The sequence below is a fragment of the Sycon ciliatum genome, chromosome 9 (genome assembly GCF_964019385.1).
Source record: "Sycon ciliatum chromosome 9, ocSycCili1.1, whole genome shotgun sequence".
Lineage (NCBI taxonomy): Eukaryota > Metazoa > Porifera > Calcarea > Leucosolenida > Sycettidae > Sycon > Sycon ciliatum.
Window position 1 is genome coordinate 29,969,358 of NC_088651.1, and position 26,422 is coordinate 29,995,779.

A 26,422-nucleotide genomic window follows, 5' to 3' on the forward strand; every position below is an offset into this window, starting at 1 on the left:
GCAGTAAGAGAATTAAGTCAAAGTGTGTATGAATATTCGACAACGCATTGCTCGTTTGCTCCTTATGTTCGGAGTGTTTTTCATGATTGTTTGTTGTCATCGTAGTGCAGTTTAGCCTATGCACCCGTTTGCATGTTGTCAAGCAGTATGCTATTTTGATTCGCGTAGTGCATGAGTTAGTTGCTATTTATTTATTGATGCTATCGTTGAGCTGGCATGTTGCGCTTTAAGGTCAATCCCAGCAGCAAGCAGTATTGGATTGAAGAAGGGGAGAGATGTTCAGGACTCACCTTCACTACAATGCAATATTTGCCATTATGCCAGATTACGCTGGCACTTGCAGTGCACTAATTATTTCTTGTTTCTATATGCTTGAGTTGTATCTGTCGCGTATCTTTCTTGGCTCGATATGAGTCCGTTTATAGCTGTAGCCATCCCAGCCGGCAGTGGGTCGCACGGGTTCATGACCTTTACGTTTCCGGCGTTTGTACATTTCTGTTGTACCAGCGCTGCTGCTAATTTGTCGTAGGTTGCGCATATGGCCCTGCATGTGCCGTTCGCGCGGCGTTTTCTTTGCTTTTGTATTTGCTGTTTCTCCCTGCTTGGGGGAGTTGTGGTGAGAGAGAAACAGAGTGAAATGGAAGAAAGAAGTTGTTTGGAGTTTGTCGTAGAACTACTAGAAATAGCATAAGCGTGATTCCGCCACGCAGTTCATATTCGGAACAAGAGGCGCAAACAATATCTGTCAACGGAAGTGTCCTTGCTGTGCTGTCGTGTTTATGCTTCGTGCATTAGTTCGGCCAAGAGCGCATGGTGGTGGCGGGTTGAGGATGGAGTACAGCGGAGTATGACCGAAAGCTCGGTCACAATGTATTTTATAAGAAAGGTATAGAAACAGAAAAAAACTATCTTGATCTTGGGCGGAAACAGCCCGTCTCACATTAAATATACTAGAAAATAGTTCACTTTGAACATGCAGTCTTCCTAAGAGAGAGAGAGGGGGGGGGTATATTCATAGGTTCGAAAGAACCGCACACACACTTTGCTGCAGACAGCGGCAAGCTTTGGCCCTCGTACTTCGAAGAGGGAGCAATCCACTGCGCTACACTTGCGATTAACAGCAAGCTTCGACCTTTCAAAGGTACGACTCATCACTGGCTCTGTGGTAATGTTCCTGGAACAAACGCCCCATTGCCGACTGAGGGCCAGGGAGCACGCAATCTGCCTTCCTGGGCGAGAAGTGTTCCAGCACAAGAAGCAGCACGAATACATGCTGACAAAGACCACCATCACCAACAGCCGGCACACAGCACACTGTTCTTCAAACACCATCCACTCCTTCCATGTGTTTGCACTGTCCTCCTCTAGCTCTTCACGCTTAACAAATACCACGCACTGCTCATCGTTTTTTTAATGCTTCCTCTGGGTTGGCTAGCCCTTCGACTTGACAAAACAGCGATCACCACTGCTATCGGCACCTCATAGCAGTCGCTTCCACCAGTGGCTTTTCCTGTCTTTGCAAGGTGTCCAAGGATGGCTGCTGTTGTCACTACGGGCAAATCAGAAGAACTTTAGTGGCTGATGTCCAACCAGATCGTTGGAAAATCGATTTTTCCACTTCAGGGCTGCTGATCGCGATCGCGACTTGGTGACTTGGCAGCACCACGGTTACCTTCATAGAAGATGGCTCTGGAGAGGAAAAGGCAGACCAGAAAAAGGTTACTATTATCTTCAGCACCGATCTCAAGGAGAAAGAAATACGGTCTGCTGTAGCCTAGGCACAACAATAAGTCTCACAACACGATTCGCGATTCAAATATTTCAACAACAAAAAACTCACCTCTGGAGTAACTCCTGTTTGTGGGCCGAGATCGTTCCCTCCCGCGCCTTGACAAAATCCTGCAGCTGCATCACAGTCCATGTCTCTCTCGGAGACTCTGCTCCTACCAGCAGGAGGTTCAGCACCGCTCGAAGCCATCGCAAACCACTTGAACTAAGCAGAAGACATTCCAAAACAAACCTGAAACAAACTGTCAAAGATGCTGTCACGTTCAAAAACTAACTCGATCGCGAGTGAGGTTGCCCCCGTGCTCGAACCCAGTATAATAAGGAGATCGGTCTATTGGCAGGCAAAGTGCGAGAGAGGGGTGATAGCCAACCATGGCAAGAAAAGGAAAGAATAAGGAAAAATTCAACTCGGATGGTGATCCTACCCATTACGGTGAAAAAGGAGAAGGGAAAAATGTTACGAATTTTGACTAACTGTCCATCAACGTGACCAGATCTTATAAGGTCAGCGATTGCGACAAAATTGCACATAACTGACCAGGAGTACTGGGACATTCGGAGACCTGACACATAGCTCCAACACTTCTCCAAGTATTTTGACTCCGCCATATCACTGATGCATCATTGATTGATTGATTGATTGATTGATTTTTATTTCACGGATCCTCCAGAGGCAAATAGATGCCTATCGAAGGGAGTCTCCTAAGTAAGTATGGAAAATGAGAAAGTTTGTTCGTAAGGGAGAAGAGGTAGAAGATACATTAGAATATAGAGTACAGAAGAAGTAAATTCAGTACTACCGGTAGTACATTGCATGCTAATCATAATGAGAATTAGAAAAGCAGCATTGCGGACTACTATAACTGATATATACACAAACTATTGAAACTATCATAGATGTGGTTAGCCTAGACACAAAATTCAGGAATACCTTTCAAAGAAAACATAGATTGCGAATGATACCGACGAACAGCAATACTAAATTTCGCTGTTGTAGAGAGTGAACGAATATCTTCAGGAAGTTTATTCCAGGCAACACTCAAAGAAAAAGGGTTGATTTACGAAAGAAGGTGCCAGCTTTAGGAAGAATTATGGATGAAGGTTGACGGCTGCTTTGGGAAGAGGGTAGCTGGAAATGAGACAACAAGGAGGGGTGTTGGGAGAATACATGGTGGAAATAGACAAGGCCAAGAATCTGCCGTCGCCATGCTAAAGATTCCCAAGAGCATCATGCATGGTATACGCTATATGCACTGTGTGCTATTTACGGTCTACGCTGTCATTTGCATGCTTTACATATCCGGTCATCTTAGATTGAGTTATTATGTTCGATCAAGTGAAGTATACCATTAAGAAAAAGCAGTTGTCCTCGTGCCGTGTGCTCTTTCGTTCCTGACACTTACGAGATTCAGAGGCTTCATAATAAAGCATTTTACACACAGCGTCTACAACTGTTTCCTTCAATCAGTGCAGCAGATAATAATACTCACAGATAATCGAGGTTTGTTCATCACGTATCCAGCAGTACTCTATATACACACAGTTATAAGTACTGATCCCTGCGTTCAGTGGTGCAGTTGATAATACTTACAGTGTTTGGAGGTTTGTTAGACCAGAGAACACACCGTCACTTAAAGTCTGGATCTGATTACTGCTCAAATATCTACAAACGACAAAGCACAAAGACAATGTTGTTCTTGCTTAGTCCCGGGTAGTGCACAAAACACCGAGTCTGGGATATCGTAGTTCTAATCTAAAAGACCGAATCATGACCTTGTTTTCAGAAATAACCTAGGCTCCTAACCACAACATGATTCATATGCAATTGGGTTAGGTACTGGCCAACCACCAAATTCTCTATACCTTGACAAGACATGCAGAATCCATGGATTTCTCTCAAAATCCCTGAATGGCTCGAAAAGAAGACAAAAAGCGGTTTTGCCGCCAAAAAAAATGTTCGACAGCATAGACTGCAGGTCTGCTTACAGCACGGTTCCACTCTGCAGTGCGGTTCGATCATTTGGCGCCCGCGCCTGCCAGTGCAAATCTTGCAGGCTAGGCTGGTCAGGTCTTGAAAGTGCCATGCACAGTTCGAAGTGCAAGTGGGCACCGTAATATTTTGAAGAAGAAAGAACGGGACATTCGAGGTGAATCCATGCAGCGTTCAGGAACATTCTGTATCAGACAAAAATGGGACTTTACTGGGAGTTTGTTTCAAATCAATCAGAACAATATCAAGCCTTCGGTGCTCAATGAAGCGATCCCACCAGATGGTGAAATTCCACAGAATCTTAATCTTCTAGTCCTGCGAAGATGTTGGCGTCCGAAGTATCTATAGCTTCAGGCACGTTACCCGCGGGTGCATGATGCTCTTGGACCGGCCACAGTGGTGGTTGTAGTACTCGTCTTCACAATGCAAGTCGCAACTCCTGTACACGCGGAGGCCAGCCGATAATGGTGCTCCAAGTAATCCCATCCAGCGAGCTTTGAACACTCGCATAGGATATGGGCAACCGACTCGCCTTCCTTCCTACACATTCCAGACAGAGGTCTTCTGCCCTGATGGAAGATTTGGGCCTTGAGCAGGTTAGTTGCCAAGGCCTGGTGTTGTGTCGCGATGATCAGGCTCTCTGTGATCTTCTTGAGACTTGCGACTGATGTACATACGGGCTACATCAGCGAGTGGATGGAGAAATCCATGCATAGTCATAAGCTTGCGCGTTCTTCGGTCAGCAGATTTCAACTCGTCCTGCGTCCATGCCAATATACCAGCACTATACCATATCAAAGCCACAGCCCAGGTGTTGATTCCTCTTCTGATGTTGTGGCCTTAAAGAGCTGAACGGAGTAGTCGTATGAGGCAGATGACGAACAGCAGTGGGAATATGGAGTCCCCTCGAAATACCCATGCTGAATGGCCGCCAATTTCAAGTTGTTGGTGCCGTTCCAACGGTCCACCTTCCACTGAGCCATGCTAACAGTCATAAGTCTGCGTACGGGTTCTTGCATGCCAAACAGGTCTTTCATTTTTACGATTAGACCATATATGACATCAGCCACGGGACCCTACATATATTATGACATCAGACACTGGATTCTACATATATTGTGACATCAGACACTGGACTCTACTCTCTCTGGACTCTTCGCTACCGGACCGCAAATGTGGAAGACCGTGCCCGGTTGGATGTCGCTGCCAATGGTTTGTGGGGCAGTCGTTTTGAGCGTACACTTATTGATATACGGGTTTTTAATCCTCACTCACGCTCAAATCGATCTGCACCACATACTGTTGTGTATCAGCGACATGAAAAAGAAAAGAGAAGGCACTATGAGGAGCGGGTGAGGCAGGTTCAGCAAGCCTCCTTTGTTCCGGCGGTCATGTCAGCCAGTGGCGGAATGGGTCCAGCATCAACAGCGCTGTATAAACGAATTGCTCATCTGTTGGCTGAGAAGAGGGGTGAGCATTACTCTCATGTTATGGCATTTGTTAGATGCAGGATTTCCTTCAGCCTTCTGAAATCCTGTATCATGTGCATTCGCGGTTGTAGGCGTTTAAATTTTGGTTTGAAATTTGCACCCTCCTGCGGAGCCCACGCTGATTTGGCAGTGGCGGAGGCTCGCTTGCCGACGTAACCGTCGGAGATCATCATGAACAATGGACTGACTAATTATTCACTTGTCCTGTCTTTCTAAATAACATGTTATTGCACATGTTCTTGGTTTAGTTTTTGGCCTTTTTCGTGCTTTGGAGTTAATAACATTTTCCTCAACTGGTCATTTCTACGCCCAGGCAACTCCCCAACTGTTGACGACGCAGTCGATCGATTTTCAATCGTCCTGGAACAAACCTTCCAGCACCACCTCGCTGATTTTTCCACCCATTCTTGTCGGCCAAACACACGCACATCGTCTGTGACATCCAATCCACCCTGGGTGTCGACTGTCCTCGTATCTGCGGTGAAACGTAAACGAGACCTCTTCAGTGTCAGCCGAAAATTTCCAACACCTGTCAATATGGAGGTCTACCGAGTTCAACGCAACTTTGTCAAATACCTATCCCGTAAAACCTACCGCTCTTACATCAGCTCCCTCTCTGCAACAATATCATCACCCAATCGTCCTTCTCTCTATCAGTTCATTCGCCCCCAGCGTCCCAGTGTCTCTCGCGCCCCAATCCAGTGCTTGATTGATCCTGATGGCAACAGTCAATCTGAGGCAAAGTCCATTGCGGACACTCTGAACAAACAGTTTGTCTCTCCCGGCCTTCCCGACGATCCGAACTGGGTTATCCCGCCCCTGCACCCAGCTCCAGAGCTGCGCGCTCCACTTCTGGAGGTCTTTACAACAACTGGTGTGGTCCGCAAACAACTGAAACGTCTTAAGAGCTGCAAGTCTCCTGGAAAAGACGGTATTCCAAATGAAGTCCTTAAAGTGCTGGTGCCTTCCTTGTCGTATCCCCTGTGCTTGCTATTTATTTTTTTATTTTATTTTTTATACGAAAGTCCACTATATTCCCGAATATGTGCGAGAAGTGGTGGCGGGGCCAGGCTGCTCTGCCGACCTCAAAGGTCTCGGCGTCTCTTGTCATATCGTGCAGGAGTCTTCCCATCTGCGTGGAAATCTGCTATTGTTGTAGCGATATTTAAGAAAGGACAACGCTCCCAAGCTGTTAATTACAGGCCCATCTCCCTCCTACCAACTATATCCAAGGTCTGTGAACGCATCTTCTATGAAGCTCTCTACCACCATGTCACCCCTGCCCTCTCCTCTGCATAATCCGGCTTCTGTCGTGGCGACTCAACTACTTTGCAATTGACACGCTTAATCCAGGATATTTACGGACATCGTAACCTGAAGAAGCATGTAGGTCTTGTCTTTTTCGATCTGTCAAAAGCGTTCGATACAGTCTGGCATCGAGGCCTACTTGCAAAGCTTGAGTACATTTTTCTAGTACGTGGTACAGCTCTGCAGTGGCTGTCGTCATATTTGTCGTCCCGTCATCAAACTGTCCGTGTCTCTGCTTCCTTGTCCGATCCTTTACCTGTAGTGTCTGGTGTTCCACAGGGGTCCATACTGGGTCCACTCCTTTTCCTAACTTATGTGAACGATCTGCCCTCTCTTGTTCCAGACGTCAGCCTTTTTGCTGATGACACTGCACTGTTGTGCTCTGACAGCTCGCCGTCCAACCTCGTTACCTCCATGCAGACCGGCATTAACTCCACCCCCATAGCATGGATGGAAGCTTGGAAGCTGAGGCCCAACATCGCGAAGACCGAAGCAATGTTCATCAGCCCATCGCCGCCTACTCAGCCGTTGCACTTTCCAGGAGCCAATGCTAACGTTAAAATTGTTCATGAACACAAACACCTTGGTGTTATATTCGACAGCCATATGTCCTGGTCCCCACAGGTCCAGTCAGTATGCAAGCGAGCTAGCTCCTCCCTTGGCATATTGCAACCTCACTGCCACCATTTAAATGACCATTGCCGAAAATTGTTCTTTACGTCGTATATTCTACCTATATTTGATTACTGTGACACAGCGTGGTGCGGTCTGTCTCAGGCCCTTGTTCAAACTCTGGAAATACACCAGCGTCTGCTTCTAAAAATCCTGTTTCGCAAAAATCAAACATTCTCCTCCCAACGTCTCTACAGTTTAGCTTCAGTATCTCCCCTCTTAGAGCGACACCAGCAACATCTTTGCATCCTTGTACACATGATCTTATTAGACCTGGACCCAAAACACTTTGCTAAGTATAACTGGTTTGTGTCCACCAGATCAACACGTCATTCCTTCTCATTACCCCGTGCCAATACCTCCCTGTTTCTGAAATCTCCTATCTTCTCTGCGTACACTCTCTGGTCTTCCCTGCCAACTAGCCTCAAAGCATGCACAGACATTAAGGAGTTCAAGCTTCAGCTTCTTCGTGCTAAATAATCTCACCATTTTCGTCATGCCTCCCCTTGCAGTACTCTCTTTGTTTCTCTCCTTATTATTCAGTTCGCCGTAGTTGGCTACCACCCGACTTCTCATATATATTGGCAGTCTTCTGACGAGCCAGGAGATGTTGAATTAATAATAATAATAATAATAATAATAACTGATATTCACCAAAAACGTCACAGTACATTCGAGATCAGAAAAAACTCTACATATATTATGACATCAGACACTGGACTAGACATATATTACGACATCAGACACTGGAGCCTCCATATATTATGACATCAGACACTGGATTCTACATATATCATGACATCAGACACTGGACTCTACATATATTATGACATCAGACACTGGACTCTACATATATTATGACATCAGACACTGGACCCTACATATATCATGACATCAGACACTGGACTCTACGACACAAGAACCAAACACAACAACGTGCGTAAATGATAGTCGAACGGAATTTCGCAACATTAGGGCCATCCCCGGATGTCATGGTTCCACGCCGGCCATATTGAATGTCACACAGAGTGGATTTAACTACTGCATGAATCTCGTCTATGGTTCTTTTCCATGCTACTTGACATAACCAAAGGATCGCACGACCAAAAGGTGGACACTTGCCAAATAATGTCAACATTCCTTTTCAACAACGAAAGTATGTTTGGGAGAATGAAGTTGAAGCCACCACTGCAGCTGTACTTATGGTTGATAAATATGGTGGTAAAGACACACCTGGCAATATGGCGGTAAACACACGCCTGCAGTTCTGGCACAGAGCTCTCCTTCTCACCACCACCACCATCAGTTCGCGCCTGGCGCCTGGTCGATGCATGGCTGGTGGTATCCGGCATAGCAGGCTGGTTCATCAAACAGCGTGTGTTTACCGCCATATTGCCAGGTGTGTCTTTACCACCATATTTATCAACCATAAGTACAGCTGCAGTGGTGTCTTCAACTTCATTCTCCCGAGTCAAGCTCCGTATGAAGATATCCAAGAAGAAGATTGCCTGATGAGTCCAGCGGGGACAAAACGTACGTCGCAATCGAGCTATGTCGTTGCTGTGTCATCATCTATGTGCCATGCGCTACTTGATGTACCAGCCTGCTATGCCGAATACCGCCAGCCATGCATCGACCAGGCGCCAGGCGCGAACTGATGGTGGTGGTGGTGAGAAGGAGAGCTCTGTGCCAGAACTTTGCAGCCTAGAGAGCGTGCGTGGGCAGGCGTGTGTTTACCGCCATATTGCCAGGTGTGTCTTAACCACCATATTTATCAACAGCGAAAGTATGTTTAGCACACCTTTCAAGGACATTAATGATCAGTTACGAAGGAAACTGTCTGTTAATTATGCCATTTCGAATTACATTGTCAATCCGCTCTACATAATCTGTGGGATTCTTCTTCTCAAAGTTTAATGATGATGCCAGTCCTTCTTCTTTCCCACCGTGTATCTTTCATGTATCGACTTTGCTGTTAGGACAATAAAGTGAGTAATAACTTCATGTTCTCCGTTAAGTCCAAATTTGAACTTAAATGTAATAACTTCATGTATTGACAGTACTATTGTATTGTAAGTGCACATAAGTTTTCTTGTTCTGTATTGTGCAAGGGTATGTGATGTCTGTGGCAACTGGAGCGTTATTTCGGCCTGTTTGAGGACATCTGTTCCAAGAACGAGTTAGAAGGAAGCGAATGGCTGCTGCGATTGCGTATCGTGCTAGTGTAGCAGTCTCTCGGAGGCAAGAATTCACAAGGGTCTCAGTGAACACACTGTAACTGGCAATTTAAATGTACTGGCAACGAAATTAACTTGCTCAAAAGAATCGTGAACAGCGGCTTTAATGCACAGGCAGACTCCGTATGCTAATTTACGGAGATACGCTAACGTATGGGGATACAGAACGGGGATATGCTTTACTCTAAACACTATACGCTATACGCTTTGAAGTCACCAGCGTGCCAACGCTACACCTCCCCTCTCAAATACAATCACGTCCTCGTGATTCGAATACTACATGTAGGTGATAGCTGGACATCAACAACTGGCTGCTATTTAGAAAAAAACTGGCGGCATGCATGGTCGCGTCGGAATAAACTCGACGATAAGAGATAGGCAGAATGGATGACTTGCATAATATAATACAGGTATGGAGTCGTAAACATTATAGTAGATCGCGAATTGCTGGGAGAGCGTCAAGCGGAGTATGGCAAATAATATCGGAAATGATAACGTTTGGAATAGACAGAAGAATTAACTGATAAACAAATCATAAAGTAGAAGCACACCAGGTTCACACGATCTCACGGGGTCAAAAGGGGAAAGAACTGTCCTCCAAATAGGACCTGAAAAACCACAGCACTCTTGCTGCACAACGCTGGCACAACCCGCCAGGAACATCGCAGTTCAAAAACCGAACTGAATACACTATAACTATAAGGGGCGTTGTCACACACATTGTCCCACGTAAGCTGGGTAAACCGTGTCGTGTTTAGTGCGGCCAAGCTTGGCCGTTAATGTTCTAGGTGTAATGTACTGCTGTTATGTGTTATCACGTTGTCTTTCCTTCCTTTCTCCTTTGTTCAGTTCTCGCTTTGATTGTTAAAATTCACACTTGTAAATTTCACTGTTGTTGCTCTTAGTGTTATTTCTCTAACTTAGATTTTCTATAATAGTTCAAGTTTTGTTTCAGTGTCCTTTAGTACAACGACGATTCCTGATGAGTGTTGTACGAAAACTTGTTTGAATCCCTTTCTTTCTCTACACAATTTCTTCACATTTTTCATCGTTTTATTGCACATTGTCTCCACAGTTTTACAATACATGAATACAGTGTACACAAATGTCGATCCAGCTTGTATCACTGATTGCGGTTATCAAAAGAAATAAAAAGTAATCATTGGCCTATACTACACAATTCCCCTCCTCTCACCATTATCGACCTCGTGAATAATTGGCAAGCAGGGCAAAAACAATTAAATTTATAATATGAGAAAAGAAAAAAATTACGGGTATACAATGACCTAACTACAAAACATAGTCACCAAATCTCACAGGAGCAGTGCGGATCCGGCCTGATCGACGCACTAATACTGGAGTAGCAACAGGAGGACATAGAGGTGACATGACAACAGACGGCGACATTGGAGGCGTACTCCGCACAGAGTCATCGGCATCATGTGGCACAACAGGAACAACGTTATTAGCTGACAAACTCACTGGGTCGGGGAGATCATGGACAGACGACGGTAAGGAAACTGGGTACGATGAAGTAACTGGCTTCAAGCGATTGAAGTGAACAGTACGTTCAACTCCATTCAGCAATAACGTGTATGATGTCGGACCATGAACACGCACAATAGTATGTGGACCAGACCAGAAACGATGAAATTTATGGTGCTCGTAGGCACGAATAGCTGGATCATGAAGATATACTTGCTGACCTACAACATAAGGCTCACCATGAACGCGACGGTTATAGAACTGTTGTTGTTGTTGTTGTTGTAGAAGTTTATTTAACGTCGAACCACAAACAGGCGATTTCGCCTCCTTTGATACATGTGGACGACAGAAGGAATGAGAGAGAGGGGGGACAGAAGTATGGAGAGAGGAAGGGTAGAAATAGATAAGCAATCAACCTCAGGGCTACACCAAAGCAAAAACGGAATGGGAACATACTATATACAAAATAGCTTCATACATATATTGCAAAACACGTTTACTATTCTTCAGTCCGCTATACCACAGAAACACACTACCCGAAAAGCATTTAAACGGAGCCATGATGCGCTTTTAGCAGGGCACAGAACTGAAGGTGGTTGGGCTCGGAACGGAGATCATCGGGAGCTGGTTCCACAGGACTGCGCTGATGAACTGCATGGTCGCTCGACCCGCAGGACCGGGCCAAAATGGTACTCGAACGAGGTGATGTGCTGCTCCCCGAGTGCGGTCACCAGTAACTCTCACGAAGAAGCTGGTGAAGAGGGAGCTAGCTCGGGAGAACAGACAACGACGGACAAAGATGAGGAGCTTAATTTTAAACATATCCTCCAGGGTGGCGAGGCGGAGCTGTTCAAAGATCGGGCTCGTGCGCGACCACGGTGGCAGACTGAGGAAGCCACGGATAGCGCACTTCGTTAGACGTGTGAGGGGCTCCATGTTGCCAATTTGAAGTGACGGATAAAAGGCGTTGGAAGCGTACGACAACCTACTCTGGACCATCGACCTGTAAAACAGGATCTTTGACGCCAGGGTGAGGCTTCGGCGGCTCCGCCACAGCGCACCTACTGACTTCCGCACCTGCTGGATTGCGTGATTGACGTGAGGCTCCCAGGAGAGCTGCCCATCTACCATTAGGTCCAGGTACCGCGCTTGTTCCACAACTGCAAGGGCTGCATTCCCACAGCGAATTCGAATGTTATCTGTGTCAGGGGCTGGGCCTCTTGGGGTAATCAACAGAGCTTGCGTTTTCTTTTGGTTCAGCATTAGTCCGCGGTCCTCCAACCACTGCGACAGGCCAGTGATGGCTGTGCTTAGAGAAGAGCACACTTGTTCGCAACACTGTTATTGAGACGCATGAGCAAGATCAGCATTATGACGGGCTTCAACATGAATATTCCGCAGAGAAGTGTCGAGACAACGGACATAGGTATGCATATCAGTGGAAGGTGGCGAAGGTAAATTGAACACAATATCAGCTGGTAACCGGACATCCGCACCATACAGCAGGCGCGCTGGACTGAATCCAGTGGACTTGTGCACTGCAGCATGATATGACAGCAAGAGAAGAGGGAACGTTGCATCCCACTCCGTGCTGGTTGGAGTAATGTGGGCACGCAGCAGACCTAGAAGAGTGCGGTTGACGCGCTCCACCAGACCATCGCCAGAAGGATGATATGGTGTGGTTCGTGTCTTCCGGATACCAAGGAGATGGCAGATATCCGCAAATAGCCGAGATTCGAATTGGGCCCCTTGATCTGAATGAAGCTGTTCAGGTGCACCGAACCGACTGATCCAACCATTAACGACAGCTGCAGCGACCGAAACAGCAGTGATATCGCGCAAAGAGAATCCCTCGACCCATTGCGTAAAGTAATCCGCCACGACCAGGAGATATTATGGCCCGGGGACGTTTCAGGCAGAGGACCGACAATGTCCAAGGCAACAATTTCGAACGGATAACCGGCAATCATTGGCTGAAGCGGTTTGTTGAATTCTTCGCTCGAATCTGTGCACAGGTGTGACAGCATCGAACCAATTCGGTGATGTCAGAAGCGATTCCAACCTAGTAGAAACGCATACGAGCTTGAGACAGGGTTTTCTCCACACCAGGATGGTTAGCAGTAGGTAGAGAATGTACAGCGATCATGGCTCTCTCCTGAAATGAGCATGGTACGACCAGAGAGGGTGACTCACCAACGTGGTCATGATCTGCAAAAGGAGGCAGTACATACAAGACGGAATCACGAAAAGACAACTGATCAATCTGTGACCAGATAATCTTGACAGTTCGACTTAGGGCCTGGCCACACTAGGTAATAAAAACGGCGTGCCGTTTCAGAGTACGTGACGTACACGCGGTGCGCTGTCCACACTTCGCTCTGTCACCTGTACCACTATGTGTACCTGTTCATTTTTGTCCGTGGGTGCACTACTAGTACTACTGCCACTGGAAGACACACAAGTGACTTGTAGTTGTAGCGTGTAGACCTGGTAGACCAGGCAAGCACTCCCTGGCTTGGTCTTGACCTACCCAGCTAGCTACAAAAACGAGTGGCGGCCCTGCGATGGCAGTACTGACGCCGAGCGCAAGGAACATCACCCTGAACTCTGTTCCAGGTACGGAAATTTGGCCACACTCTCGCGGCAGCGCAGCGTCACGGTCGAGGCCCGCTATAGCATCGCTTGATGAACTAATGGTTGTGGCCGCCGTGTATTTCCAGTAAAAGTCCCTGGCTTTGGCCTTCAGGCCGCCAATTTCGTTCATCACAACTAAACAGGGTTCTACTTCCTATCCAAACAGTTTCAAATGCTCGCTCGTCAGTGAATTATCTCTCTCTCTCTCTCTCTCTACAACACCTTCCTCTTCACCAGACCCCGGGATTTCTCTGCATGTCCAGCCACGACTGTATCAATGTCGCCTCAGACTCGTAGCTGAAACGGACGTGTGCCATTATGAAAACGGCAAAGCAAAAACAAGCTGCAGCAGCTGGAAACAGCAAGAAAAAGTGCGATCCGAAAACTCCACCGATCGACTCTCACACAACAAACACTGCGAAAACGGCACGTAGATGAGAAACGTGCTTTTACAGGGGTCCTCGACTCACGTTCGGCGTGAATCCCACGTTCCCCGTTATCGGCCATTTTTCGTCACTCACCTTGGCAACAAGCATGTTTACGGCGTGTTTACGTGGTTTTCTACCTAGTCTGGACAGGCCCTTATAACACCAGAAATGTCATATTCCGGTGGGCGAACGAACTTGCCACTAGCCGCTTCATACCATAACCAGACTGTGGATAACTCCGGATTAGAGCGTTGAGCATCAGCTATATCAGCAGATGATAGATCATCCAGCTCAACGGTGACAGCACTGGATGTCGCTGGCGCAGCGGCAGAGCCGGGGCAGCATCTTGCGGTGGTGTTGGTGCCAGTGGCGGAGATTCACTGTGCACATGTGCTTAAGGTTCGGCTAGCAAGCGCGACAAACCATCAGCATTCAGATGTTGGCGACCTGGACGGTGGACGACTCGGAATTCATATTCGGATAAACAGTCAAGCCAACGTGCTTTCCGCCCGCGGGGTTCCTTTAGGTTCCGGAGTGCAGTCAACGCAGTATTGTCCATCCTGGCAACAAATGGTCATGCCAACAAGTAGTGCCTGAAATACTCCGCAAAATAGACCAGCGCAACGGCCTCGCGATTGCTAGCATCGTAGTTCCGCTCAGCTTTCGTCAGCACACGGCTGCCGTACGCGATTAGTCGCTCAGTTCCATCCTGGATCTGGCTGAGGACCGCACCAATCGACATATTGCTCGCATCGGTGTCCAGAATGAATGCACCCGCTGAATCTTCAAACTGGGGGTACGCCATCACCGGCGCACTGGCAAGCAAACACTTCAGCGCCAAGAACGCCACTTCGCATGCTTTCGACCACGCAAAGCGAGCATTTTTGCCTGTCAGAGCAGTCAGAGGAGCAGCACGCTAGGCGAACCCAAGGATGAAGCGGCGATAATATCAAGCGCAGCCAGGAACTCGAGGACAGCTGTGACAGATTTCGGAGTCTTCCAGTTCCTGATTGCGATGAGTTTGGCCTCATCCGGGGAGATGCCCTCCGCTGACACGCGTGTCCTAAGAAAGTAACCTCCTCCTGGAAGAAGGAGCATTTCTTCAGATTGAACCGGAGCCCAGCGGACCGAACTCGCGCGAACACGGGCAGCAGAATCTGGAGTTGGCCAGACAGCGTTTCGCTGGCATTTAGGACATCATCAAAGAACACACGGCAGAATGGCTGAGCCGGTGTGTTACCTAAGCCACTCAGGACTGCTTCCATTACGCGCTGAAATGCCGCTGGGCCATTCCTGCAGCCCATCGGCAGAACACTAAACTCAAACAAGCCCAACGGCGTGGTAAATGCCGTCTTAGCCTTGTTGCTTCCTTCCATTGCTATTTGCCAGTACCCTGACGCTAAGTCAAGGGACGTGAAATACCGACAGCCAGACAGGGAATCAAGCGTGTCATCTGCCCGGGGAATCGGGTAAGCATCAGGCTCGGTGACAGAGTTTAACTTCCTATAGTCGATACAGAGTCGAAGAGAGCCATCCTTCTTTGTCACCAATACTATGGGTGATGCCCACGGACTAATCGATTCTTGTATTATGCATTGCTTCAAAGTGTATTCAGTAGATCTTGCAGAGCCTTCCGGCGGTGATATGGAATCCGCCTTGTAGGTTGTTCTATAGGGTTATTTTGTCCAGTGTAAATTTTATAAGGGAATATATCACAGTAGCCATAGTCATCATCATGCAAGATAAATAAATAGTGGTTATCATGAAGTAGTGCAGTGAGCGCGCGAGACTGTTCTGTGGAGAGATGATTTTGTGCGTTGATATATTCATCAATGAGTTTCTTGCGTTGCTCAGTTAGCGGGATCGTGCTGGGTGAAACTGAGGAAACCATAGCTTCAGTGTCGTTAATATGTTCACAATCTGTACGAATTTGATGAAGTTCGGCAACATTGGTTTTTTTATGAATGAGTATAGGATGATTTGCATGATTTTCAACAGCCACAACCACGCGTGTTTGGTTAGGGCCAACAGTCACAAGACTAGGAGTCACTGCCACATCTGGATGCTTCGCCATAAAGTACTCCAGTGGATCTGCCACGCAATCCATCGCAACCGTGCACACATCAACAGCTGCACTAGGCACCAACACAACATGTCCTGCAGGTCTCAAACTACACACGAGATGAGTATACCACAGGGTCGGCCACACGTTCGGGCGCACACGCCGGGACAACGCCAGGTTGAGCTATGGGTTCAACAACCCGTGCAGACAATGAATCGTCAGACAGATCACATGAGGATGATGCATGTAGATAATGATGTATACATTTTTTTTCGGGATGATTGAATTTTGAATGATTGTTTTCAGGATTTTTATGTTCCAGCTCAGTGTCGCTGGTGTCAGACAATGGCTTCGTAGCACACAGTATCTGTGAGGGAACATGTCGTGGGCCACTAACGCACACACACACAGACTCCTCGCCAAACGTCAACATTCCTTGGGCAACATCCAACACGCCACCAAGCTCAAAGAGGAAATCTGATCCAAGAATGACATCTTTGTGGATGGCATCAGACAACACAAAGGAGTGCACAAATGAGCAGTTGCCCAGGCAGAATGCAAGCTCTACAGACCCCAACACAGGCAACTGTTCTCCGCTCACCGCACATAAACGCGGAGCAGACTCGAGTGTTTGCTCAGAGCCAAACAACGAAGTGAACAAATTTGCGTGCAACAACAATACACTTGAGCCCGAGTCAAATAATCCAGACACCGTTGCAGTCCGGAAACATACATCTACATGCAAGACAATTGGCGAAATAGCATGCACACATACATCAGGCAAATGGAGGGGCTCGTTCTTCTCGACTGGCTGCTGCCCCGCGTCACCAGTCAATCGTCGTTTTTTCGGTTCATATGAAGACAATAAGCGAGGAAGTGGCCAAATTCTCCGCAGCCATAGCAATCGGTCGGGCTGCATGGCTCCTCGCAAACCTCCGCGTCCGAAACGGCCACGACCACGGCCACTCTGCAGCTGGCCTTGCTGTTGGCTGACAAAACCGTTTGTGACACCGACAGCTCTCTCCAGTGCGGAGAGACGAGAATTTAATATTTCAAGGATGCCGGCCAGGCGATCACGTTCTGTGCGTTCCTGGTCGCCATTTTGGTTCTCCGTGGCAACGCTCGGCCGGATGAGGTTGTACTCCGAGTGCCTGGGTCGACTGGGTGCGGAAGTCGACTGTTGTTGGTGTTGCGGAGCTGTTGCAAACACCGGCTGAGCGTATCCCGATCGGGATTGTTCGCGGGCGTGGATGGCACCCACCTCTATCGCCTTTTGGACGGCTGCATCCAACGACATAGGTCGTGGAGATGCAACTGCCAGACGCAGGTCTTTCGTTGCCTGGCCGTCGATGAACAACAGGAGCAACATTGAGCCCAGGAGTGGCCCACTCTGCCAGGGATAAGCCTGGCGTGCCAGACGTCACAGCTTCTGCGCGAGCGCATACTGAGTTTCAGTGGCCAACCTCACTCTCTGTCGGAGCGTCGCCTCGTGCATAAGGGCCAGTTGCGGAGGTTTCAGTGTCGCGCACGCACAGCGCTTCGACTGCCTCGCGATAGGTGATTTTGGGCGAGCTGGCGACGATGTCCGTCAACATCTCGTGTGGCACGCCAACCAGACGCGCCGGCAACAGGCGCAAACATTGTTCATGGGTGTAGACTGACAGGGCACATGCGTTATCAAAGTGGCTCTTATAATTTACAAATTCTTGTCCAGGTTGACTGCCAAATGTGTCTGGGAGCAAGATCAGTTTGGGCAGTGGACGTGCATGTGGTGCGTCTGTGTCTGGCAAGCGAAAACGATGGGACAACCCTTGTACCGGCGAACTCTCGCGCTCTTTAGCAATGCTCATGTCACAGCCAACTTCAGCGAAGCTACGCTCTAACTTTTCTTGTCTCTTGGATTTCGCTGAACGGCCCATTGTGAAAAAAAATTGTTTTTGTATTTTTGAAAAAAAATCTCTAAATAACCGACGAGGAGACAACAGTCGTAAAAATAGCAATGAAAAATATCAATTGTGCACTCATAACCATGTGTATTATTACTATTATTATACACATTCCCGCGTTGAGGTGCAGCAGCAGTATGCTGCGTCCACAGCTTCGCTTATGCAGAATGGCTTGGGAGAGAAAGCAACAAGGCAACCAACATCTGTGAAATTGGTCACAATAACATGAAGAGAACCAACCTACATATGCATGATTGCACAAGAATGGAGACGACAAAATATAATGGCTATAATCATTGTGCCACAAAACCGGTACACAGGAGATCTGTCGACAATGTAACGAAACATAAAACTCATTTACTCAATACAGGTTCCACTAAATTACAAGAGAACAACGCTACAACGTTAGAATTGCTGCTAAATTATCAATTAAAATGAAACAATTCCAGAACGTTTTCGTGTGACTATCCGCATCAGTGGAACATCGTCACATAGTAAGGATCACTAAAACAACCAGTTATATAGCTAGAGTAATACGAAAAGAAGCGTGAGAATGCAGCACAGCTAGCGGTTATGCATAGCGCCAAGAGTCCATAACCCAAGAGTATGCAACTGTGATCTCTTTTCTATGGGCCAGATGCGCGGCGCGCTGCCTTCATTACATCATTCAGCTGCAGTCCGCGCACTGCGGAAAATCAAACACCGCACTTTCCCTCCAGTTTGAAATGAACTTTCGTACGGAACTGGAGTTCACGCGCCAGAATTCAGAGATTGTGTAGGTACTGGAACGAATCGAGCAAAAACGAATGGGCTCGTGCGAGAAATTGAGAGTTTGAATGCATGCTTTCAGAGCGTGATGAAGGCAAGTTACGTAATGAAGGCAGCGCGCCACGCATGCAGGCATAATCACAGTTGCATACTCTTGGGTTATGGACTCTTGATAGCGCGTGTAGTGTGAACCTTTGCAGTGTATCCGAGAAGGGTAGCAGTAGATGAATGTGGCAGCTGTGAGTGCGTGTGGACAAAGCAAAAGGAAAATGTTGTAGCACTCACACTTTTTAAATAATACGCACTCACCAGTTTTGTCCACAGGCACTTACAGCTGCCACATTCATCTACTGCTACCATTCTCAGATACACTGCAAAGGTTCACACTACACGCGTTATGCATAACCGCTAGCTGTGCTGCATTCTCACGCTTCTTTTCATATTACTCTAGCTATATTACTGGTTGTTTTAGTGATTCATACTATGTGACAATGTTCCACTTATGATAGTCACACGAAAACGTTCTGGAATTGTTTCATTTTAATTGTTTATTTACATGGGTATGAGTGCACAATTGATATTTTTCATTGCTAAAAATTATAATATCTGCACAAATTTCCCGTGGACTCGATCGACGAGTCGATCAACGATCTAGATCTACGTAACCTATCGTGCGTAGCGGCAAACAACTAAATTTGGCAGAGACAATACCAAATAGGCAACTACTCGTACTCTATCTACCATGATCTACGGACACAGTGTAGACTCTAACACCCAGCTAGCAGTTATCCTAACAACAGACAGCAGTCAGTATGCAATCATGCACAAAACACGGACACAGAAAATCTTCTGAAAATGTTTTGGCCAGACAGGTTGGCGCCAATGCGTGACCTATGGACTGTAAACAATGCATGCAACAAGAAGACGACGAGAAGAAAAAAACACAATACAGAAAGGAAAATATCGACGAAGAGAGTGGATGAGGATATGGTAGTTCACTTGCGTGGGCCTTTGTGGTTCTTCATAGAAGGCGATCTCCGAAGGCGTACAAACTCCGCCAGCAATGTAGACGTGGACGTTTTCCGCTGCCACCGGTAGCAAGAGGATGGTTTTTCTTTTCGTCATGTTCGGGCTATGCGCAGTGGCCGCATTAGTCGCCTACGGTATATTCGAGATTCAGAAGCGTCTGAATCACCTTATCGCACTCGGTCAGTGCGATGGATCAGATCAAACGCCAAGACGTGCTCAAGCTCCCAGCGGAGAGAGGCCACGCCTGCGCCATGTTAAGTCTCCGCCTGTGTTTCGTGGAGATACAAGAGAGTTCAAGGAGTGGGCCTTCGCCATCGAACTCGCCATGAAGTCCCTGCAGCTGGACAACGCGGAGGAGCGCTTGAGCTACGCGGCGAGTTTTCTGGAGGGCAACGCTCGTTATTGGTTTATCGCCTCTCAGGAGGCAAACACGCGGTTTTCCGACTGGCCAGACCTGAAGAGCAAGCTGGGAGAAGTGTACGGCCCGGTTTATGACAGAGAACAGGCGCGCATCGACTTATTCGCTCTTCACCAAGATGAGACTCTTGACGAATACATCAACAAATTTTCGCGGCTTAGCTTACAAGTTCCCGAGCTTGATGACCACTCCAAAGTTATCTTGTTCACGCGTGGGCTGGCTCAGGGCCTAAGCGGTGAGGTACTTAGGGAGCATCCGCAACATTTGGCCCAAGCCATACGAGCTGCGGTCTCAGCAGACCAGTCGATGCGGCTAGCCCAAGCTAGCTACGCCAAGGCAGTGCGCGCACCAGGGCATCAGAGGCGCCAGCCTGGACTCTGGTTAAGCCAACCAACACCATCCGGTGGGAGAGAAACCAGGGAGCCAGAGGGTCGTTCAAGGCTGTGTTTCACCTGCAGGAAACCCGGCCATATTGCCAGATTCTGTCTGCTGTACCTAGTAACATCGGGCGATGCTCGCCTCTGCATTCCTCGCGGTCCGGTACGGCTGCAATTGCTCAAACAGAATCATGATTGCCTGACGGCCGGCCATCCGGGGAGAGACAGGACCTACCTGAAGCTGAGCAGATACTTCTATTGGCCAGGCATGAGAAGTACTGTGAAGGACTTCGTTAAATCTTGCGACCGGTGCCAACGCGTAAAGGGTAGCCAGACCAAGGCAGGACTGTTGCAGTCCCTTCCAGTCCCCGAACAGCCCTGGACAGACATCAGCATGGATTTCATCATGGCACTGCCGCTGACCTGCCGAGGACATAGCGCCATTCTAACCTTTGTGGACCGTCTGACGAAGTATGTGCACCTGATCCCGACGACTGTTCATGTTGACTCTAAGGAGGCAGCCCGATTGTACGTGGATCATGTGTTTGCTGCCCATGGCTTGAGCAAAACGATAGTTTGTGATCGAGATCCGCGATTCACGTCGGCGTTCTTCAAGGAGGTTTTCAGTATTCTTGACATGGAGATAAAAATGAGCACGGCCAACCACCCGCAGACCGATGGCATGACTGAGCGTGTGAACCGTGTCATTGAGGATACGCTAAGAGCTTTCGTCAACCATAGGCAAAACAATTGGGATGAACTCCTATCGCTATGTGAGTTTGCGATCAACAATGCCGATCAAGCGTCAACAGGTAACACGCCATTTTTCCTCAACCATGGATGCCATCCAGTTACTCCCTCGATCTTATTGACGAAGCAGAAAGCTGGAGCTGGCATGGACACGAATGGTCCGCTGTCATGGCTGGATGGCCGCGTAGAGGCACAGGATGCCATCGTGGCGGCGCAGGCCCGGCAATCATTGTATGCGGATCGAGGACGGGTGGAGGACGCCCTGAAGGAGGGGGATGAGGTGTTGGTCTTCAGGGACTTCCTGCTGACGCCCGAGGAACGAGACAGGCCTTCACACAAATTAAGGCTCAAGTGGTATGGGCCGTTCAAGGTGCGTACAGATTAGCTCTTCCAAGAATCATTCGGGCCCATCCAGTGTTCAATATTGCTGCCCTCAAGCTGTACCATGGCAATGAGACACCGGGCCGTACTCAGCCGGCACCTCCACCCCTAACCGATGCGGATGGCCATACGCGGTACATTGCCGAAAAGGTGTTGTCGCACAAGAAGAGAGGACGGCGCACGCAGTACCTAGTGAAATGGAAGGGCTACCGAGATGCCACCTGGGAGCCGGAGGAATACTTGATGGATGAAGCAGGAAACGCTATTATTCCGCTGAAAATCTACCTGGACCGTTTTTCATAAAATTGCTATTTAATTGGCAGCCACAGTTGTATTGCTAGTTCTACGTGTTGCAATAGAAATGTAGCATTCTGCATGATTAGGATAGTGCTTCCCTGCCAGCCAGGCGTTATTTGCAGAGGACATGCACTGGATCTTGAGTTCATCAGTGTTGTTTTCGGCTACCATGCATTCCACATATCCATGCATGATCATTAGTTACCATAACTGTTCCTTCGAATTGGTACTGTTCTGACATTTGAGAGGGGGGAATGGTGTAACAGATTCACTGTTACTACTAACACTAGGAATAGGATACACTTATCACCTGCTATTATCACGCTGCTGCTGTTAGGTGTTATGTCCATCATTGCTTGTTCATGTATATAAGAATGCATTATGGCAAGGATCATTGCTTATTCCAAGAATGACTACTGAAGTTAGTTGGACTGTTACACCCACAGGAGCATGCGCTCTTCTATGTGAGTGGCTCTCATTGCCAAGGGGAACGAGCGGGAAATACAAATAGTGAGTATGTACAAGTTGTAGCATAAATACACCTATTACAGCGGTATGTGCCCACCGCGCTCAATCCGGCCGACCTGGTCTCTCGAGGAACGTCAGTGCAAGAGTTGGCAGGAAGCAGTTTATGGTGGAACGGTCCTGGCTTCTTGGTTGCCGCTGAAAGTGAATGGCCAGTTCAGCCGGAACTGAAGCCCCGTCCGTCAACTCTGGAGTTGAAGAAAGTCAACCAACCAAAGGACGAGTCCATCGAGCTGACTGCGGCGACCGTCGACCAATGCCACAGCGAGCTGAATCGTCTAGAGCCAAGCCGCTACTCCGACTGGGTACGATTGTGCTGTATTCATGCTTGGTGTTTGCGATTCGCTACGAATTGCTCGGTACCACCCGCAAAGCGAGAGTTTGACGAATTATCGCCACAGGTAATCCAGGACTCTGATGAGTTCTACATCAAGCGAGCGCAGCAACAGTCGCTACCAGAGTACGCTGCAGTTAAGGCAGGCAAGCCAATCCCTGCAACCAGCAAGCTGGTCTCGCTCAAGCCAATGATTGACGACGCTGGCCATCTACGCGTCGGAGGTCGACTACAGCATGCTGACTTCTTGACTGCAGAACAGCGCAATCCGATCCTCCTACCACGAGGAGATCATGTGACACAGCTGATTGTCAAGGCATGTCACAAACGAGGATATCACGCGTTCTGTGTCAGCCATACGCTAGGCGAACTCTCATCGCGCTACTGGATCGTCGCTGGCCGTGAAGAGGTGCGAGCATGGGAAGCCAAGTGTGCGAGGTGCGCCCGGAACTGTACGAAGCCGGCAATGCAGGTGATGGGGCCACTACCTGAGTGCGGTACGCACATTCGGCCGAGTCTCTGTAGACCACGCCGGACAGTTTATGACAAAGCAGGGTCGCGGCAAGACACAACACAACCGGTATCTATGCTTGTTCACCTGCTTGCAGACGAGAGCAGTACATCTTGAGCTGTCATACGCGTTGACAACGGACTTGTTCCTGCAGGCGTACGTACGCTTCACCAATCGACGGGGAGTACCGATCGACGTCATCTCCGACAATGGCACGAATTTCGTCGGCTTCACCAATGAGCTTGCTCAGCTAGTCAAGCAGCTTGATGCAGAGGCGATTCAGCGGCAGACAGCGGATCCGCAGACTAGCTGGCGTTTCAACCCTCCAGCAGCACCACATTTCGGCGGAGTGCATGAGACGTTAGTAAAATCGGCAAAGCGTGCTATCTCGGCGATTCTGAAGAACGCGGAGGTCACAGACGAGGAGCTATTGTCTGCTATCCTCGGCGCAGAGGCGCTCATGAACTCACGGCCCCTGTCCTACATGTCGGCAGATGGTCGTGACCCGACTCCACTAATGCCCAACCATTTCCTGTTTGGCCGGGTCGGTACTCGGTTTGCACCTGCAGAAGTGGACGAGAGCGAGTTCAACCCTCGGCAACGCTGGCGTGTAGTGCAAGAACTCGTGCTGCGCTTTTGGCGGAGATGGATGCAGGAAGTCGTGCCAGAGCTGAACCGGCGACTCAAGTGGAGGACGGCCGAGACTGACCTCAAGGTCGACGACATCGTTCTAGTGATATCCCAAGACAACCACGGGGCACTTGGCCAATGGGTCGTCTCACCGAAGTGGACACGTGCGAGTTGTGAATGTCAAGGTGGGCGACAAGACCTACACCCGCCCAATCGTGCTTCTTTGCAAGCTGTTCTGTGAGTAGCTCCTTGTTTCCCTATTTCAGAACAATAGTCAATTTTCGTATTATTTTGGTCGCTGTGAATTTCGGCATAGTGAGAAGGGAGAGAAATGTTTAGAAGAGTATCTCTTTGTCGTTGTTACTATAATTGAGTGGCACATTCGAACTACAATTCTACGAGTACTAGTTTGAAATTGCGTTATGAATTTGAGCAATTGTTACGTTGTACAGCAGGTACGAACAATTAATATTTACATACGGGCTTTCGTTTCGGAGTCCCGCACTGTGACTGAGCTAATTTCTATTTCGTTTGCCTTGTATTGTCTGACTAGGGGCGCTGTAACCCCGTCGGGTGCGAGCACCCTTGGACAGAAGCACTTCACTGAACGACAGTGTTCATTTTCGATTTCCTCTTCTGCTTCTGTTGCACAGTTTGAATGTGTGCTTTTTTCGTACTCTGCTCACAATCGAACCATGCACGGATCGATCTCCATAATTTTACCTTCCGTTGCCATGACTAGCATGATTACAATTTTTACCTGTCAGGGGTGGATGCAAATTTGCGAGCTCCTGACCTTTACTCCTTTTTCCAGTTTCCTGGGGTACTAGGCCCATGGACCACCAGTAAAATAGTGATAATTATAATGGCGCGGCAACTCGACCCCAATACGGACATCGCCGTGCTTACTGATCACGAGCTCAAGGAGCTCATCCAGCGACTGGGACTGGAGTTCCCACGAAAGGCGAACAGGCCAATGCTGATTGCCCTACTGAGAGGATCTAAGGACTCGGCTCCCGTAAGTCATGCTAACCCTGATGTAGCTAGCCTTTGCGCCGCACTCTCCGAACTCACCGGGGTAGCAAGGGAACTGAAATCAGAGCTAAAGACGATGAAAGATGTGAATGTACAGCTGAGAGATTCTGACAGGGAAATTCAGGCGTTGAAGGACGACGTGCAAAAGCTCCGACGTGAACTGCATGCTGAACAAGATCACCAATCCCGTTTGACCCACGTCCACGCTGACCCTGGGGATACAACTCATCTCAGAACTACTACAAGTAGTACTCTCCCCGTGCACTTTATAGCCTTGTCACACGACGGTTCGTGCTCACGATTGCACGATACCATGGTTCTACGATCCACGGCAAGACACTTCACATGACGACTAGCTCTGCCGACACGGCGCACGTGAGTGTGACTGTTGCCTAGGTAATTGTAATGGAGACGTGTTTTGATGGAAATAAATCAAAATATTTTTTATTTTCATGCCTTCCGGGAAAATTCAAACTCTCTTTGCCTGATGTTGGAGTAGAACAAGACTGAAAAGACGACTTTGTTGCTTTGGCGTTCTTGACTGGATTTCTGGGACCATGGATTTGACAAATCCGCGTAGTTTTGCTCTATTTTTGCTGTTTTTTCCGTGGCCTTGGGCAACTGGGTCCGGACAGGGCAATCGGCTCACAACCTACAGGGTTTGGAGTGCCTCGTTCGATTTCCCAAATCCCTTGTGGCCGTTCAGGCGTTTTGTTGCCTTGTCTTCTTCGGCTGCTCGCGTCATCATCATTTTATGAGTCGATTCAAGTAGGGAGCAGTAGATTTCAATAAGCATCCTTTCGGATTCTGGGCTGAATGTCCGGGTGGCCATTGTTCAGAAAGTCGGACCTGTGCTGCTGTTCAGGAAACGCTCAGTGAGAAGACGCGATCGCGAACACAAGCCAAACCAGTACAGGAAACACGAAATCGAAAACGAAAACGCACAGCCAACGGGTCAGGGTGTCGCGGGCAGACCGTCGGGTCTACGGATTCAGATTTCCCGCCATTTGAAGATCGCCTTGGTGATCCGCCCGCGAGCCCGAACAGACATGACTTTTTCCCGTCGTGTGAAAGGCCTATTAGTACGAGTACCGACGCTACCCCAGACCTGTCACATGCACCGGTACAAACACAAGGCCCAGCTGCAGAGCACATTGTAGAAAATTTGTGTGCAGACTCCGCAAGCCAGCCACCAAGGCCGCATGCACCTGGCCATGACAAACGTACGCAAAAGCCAAACCACCATGGGGAGGAGACATCGCGGTACACAGCACCGAAAACACCCAAGAGAGCACCTGGACTCGTAGGACGACCCCGCATGACGGTG

The 26,422-nt window shown here is 48.4% G+C and overlaps 1 protein-coding gene across 1 annotated transcript in view; it reads right to left on the reverse strand.

Annotated features, from left to right (window-relative positions):
- Nucleotides 1-3,130: 3,130 nt before the first annotated feature.
- The window catches only part of LOC135824436 (leucine-rich repeat-containing protein 15-like), an 83,735-nt gene continuing 60,443 nt past the window's right edge, over nucleotides 3,131-26,422 (reverse strand). The window contains exon 6 of the mRNA XM_065337175.1: nucleotides 3,131-3,451. Coding sequence (XP_065193247.1) covers nucleotides 3,376-3,451 — 76 coding nt within the window. The 3' untranslated portion in view covers nucleotides 3,131-3,375. The remainder of the gene's footprint in view (nucleotides 3,452-26,422) is intronic.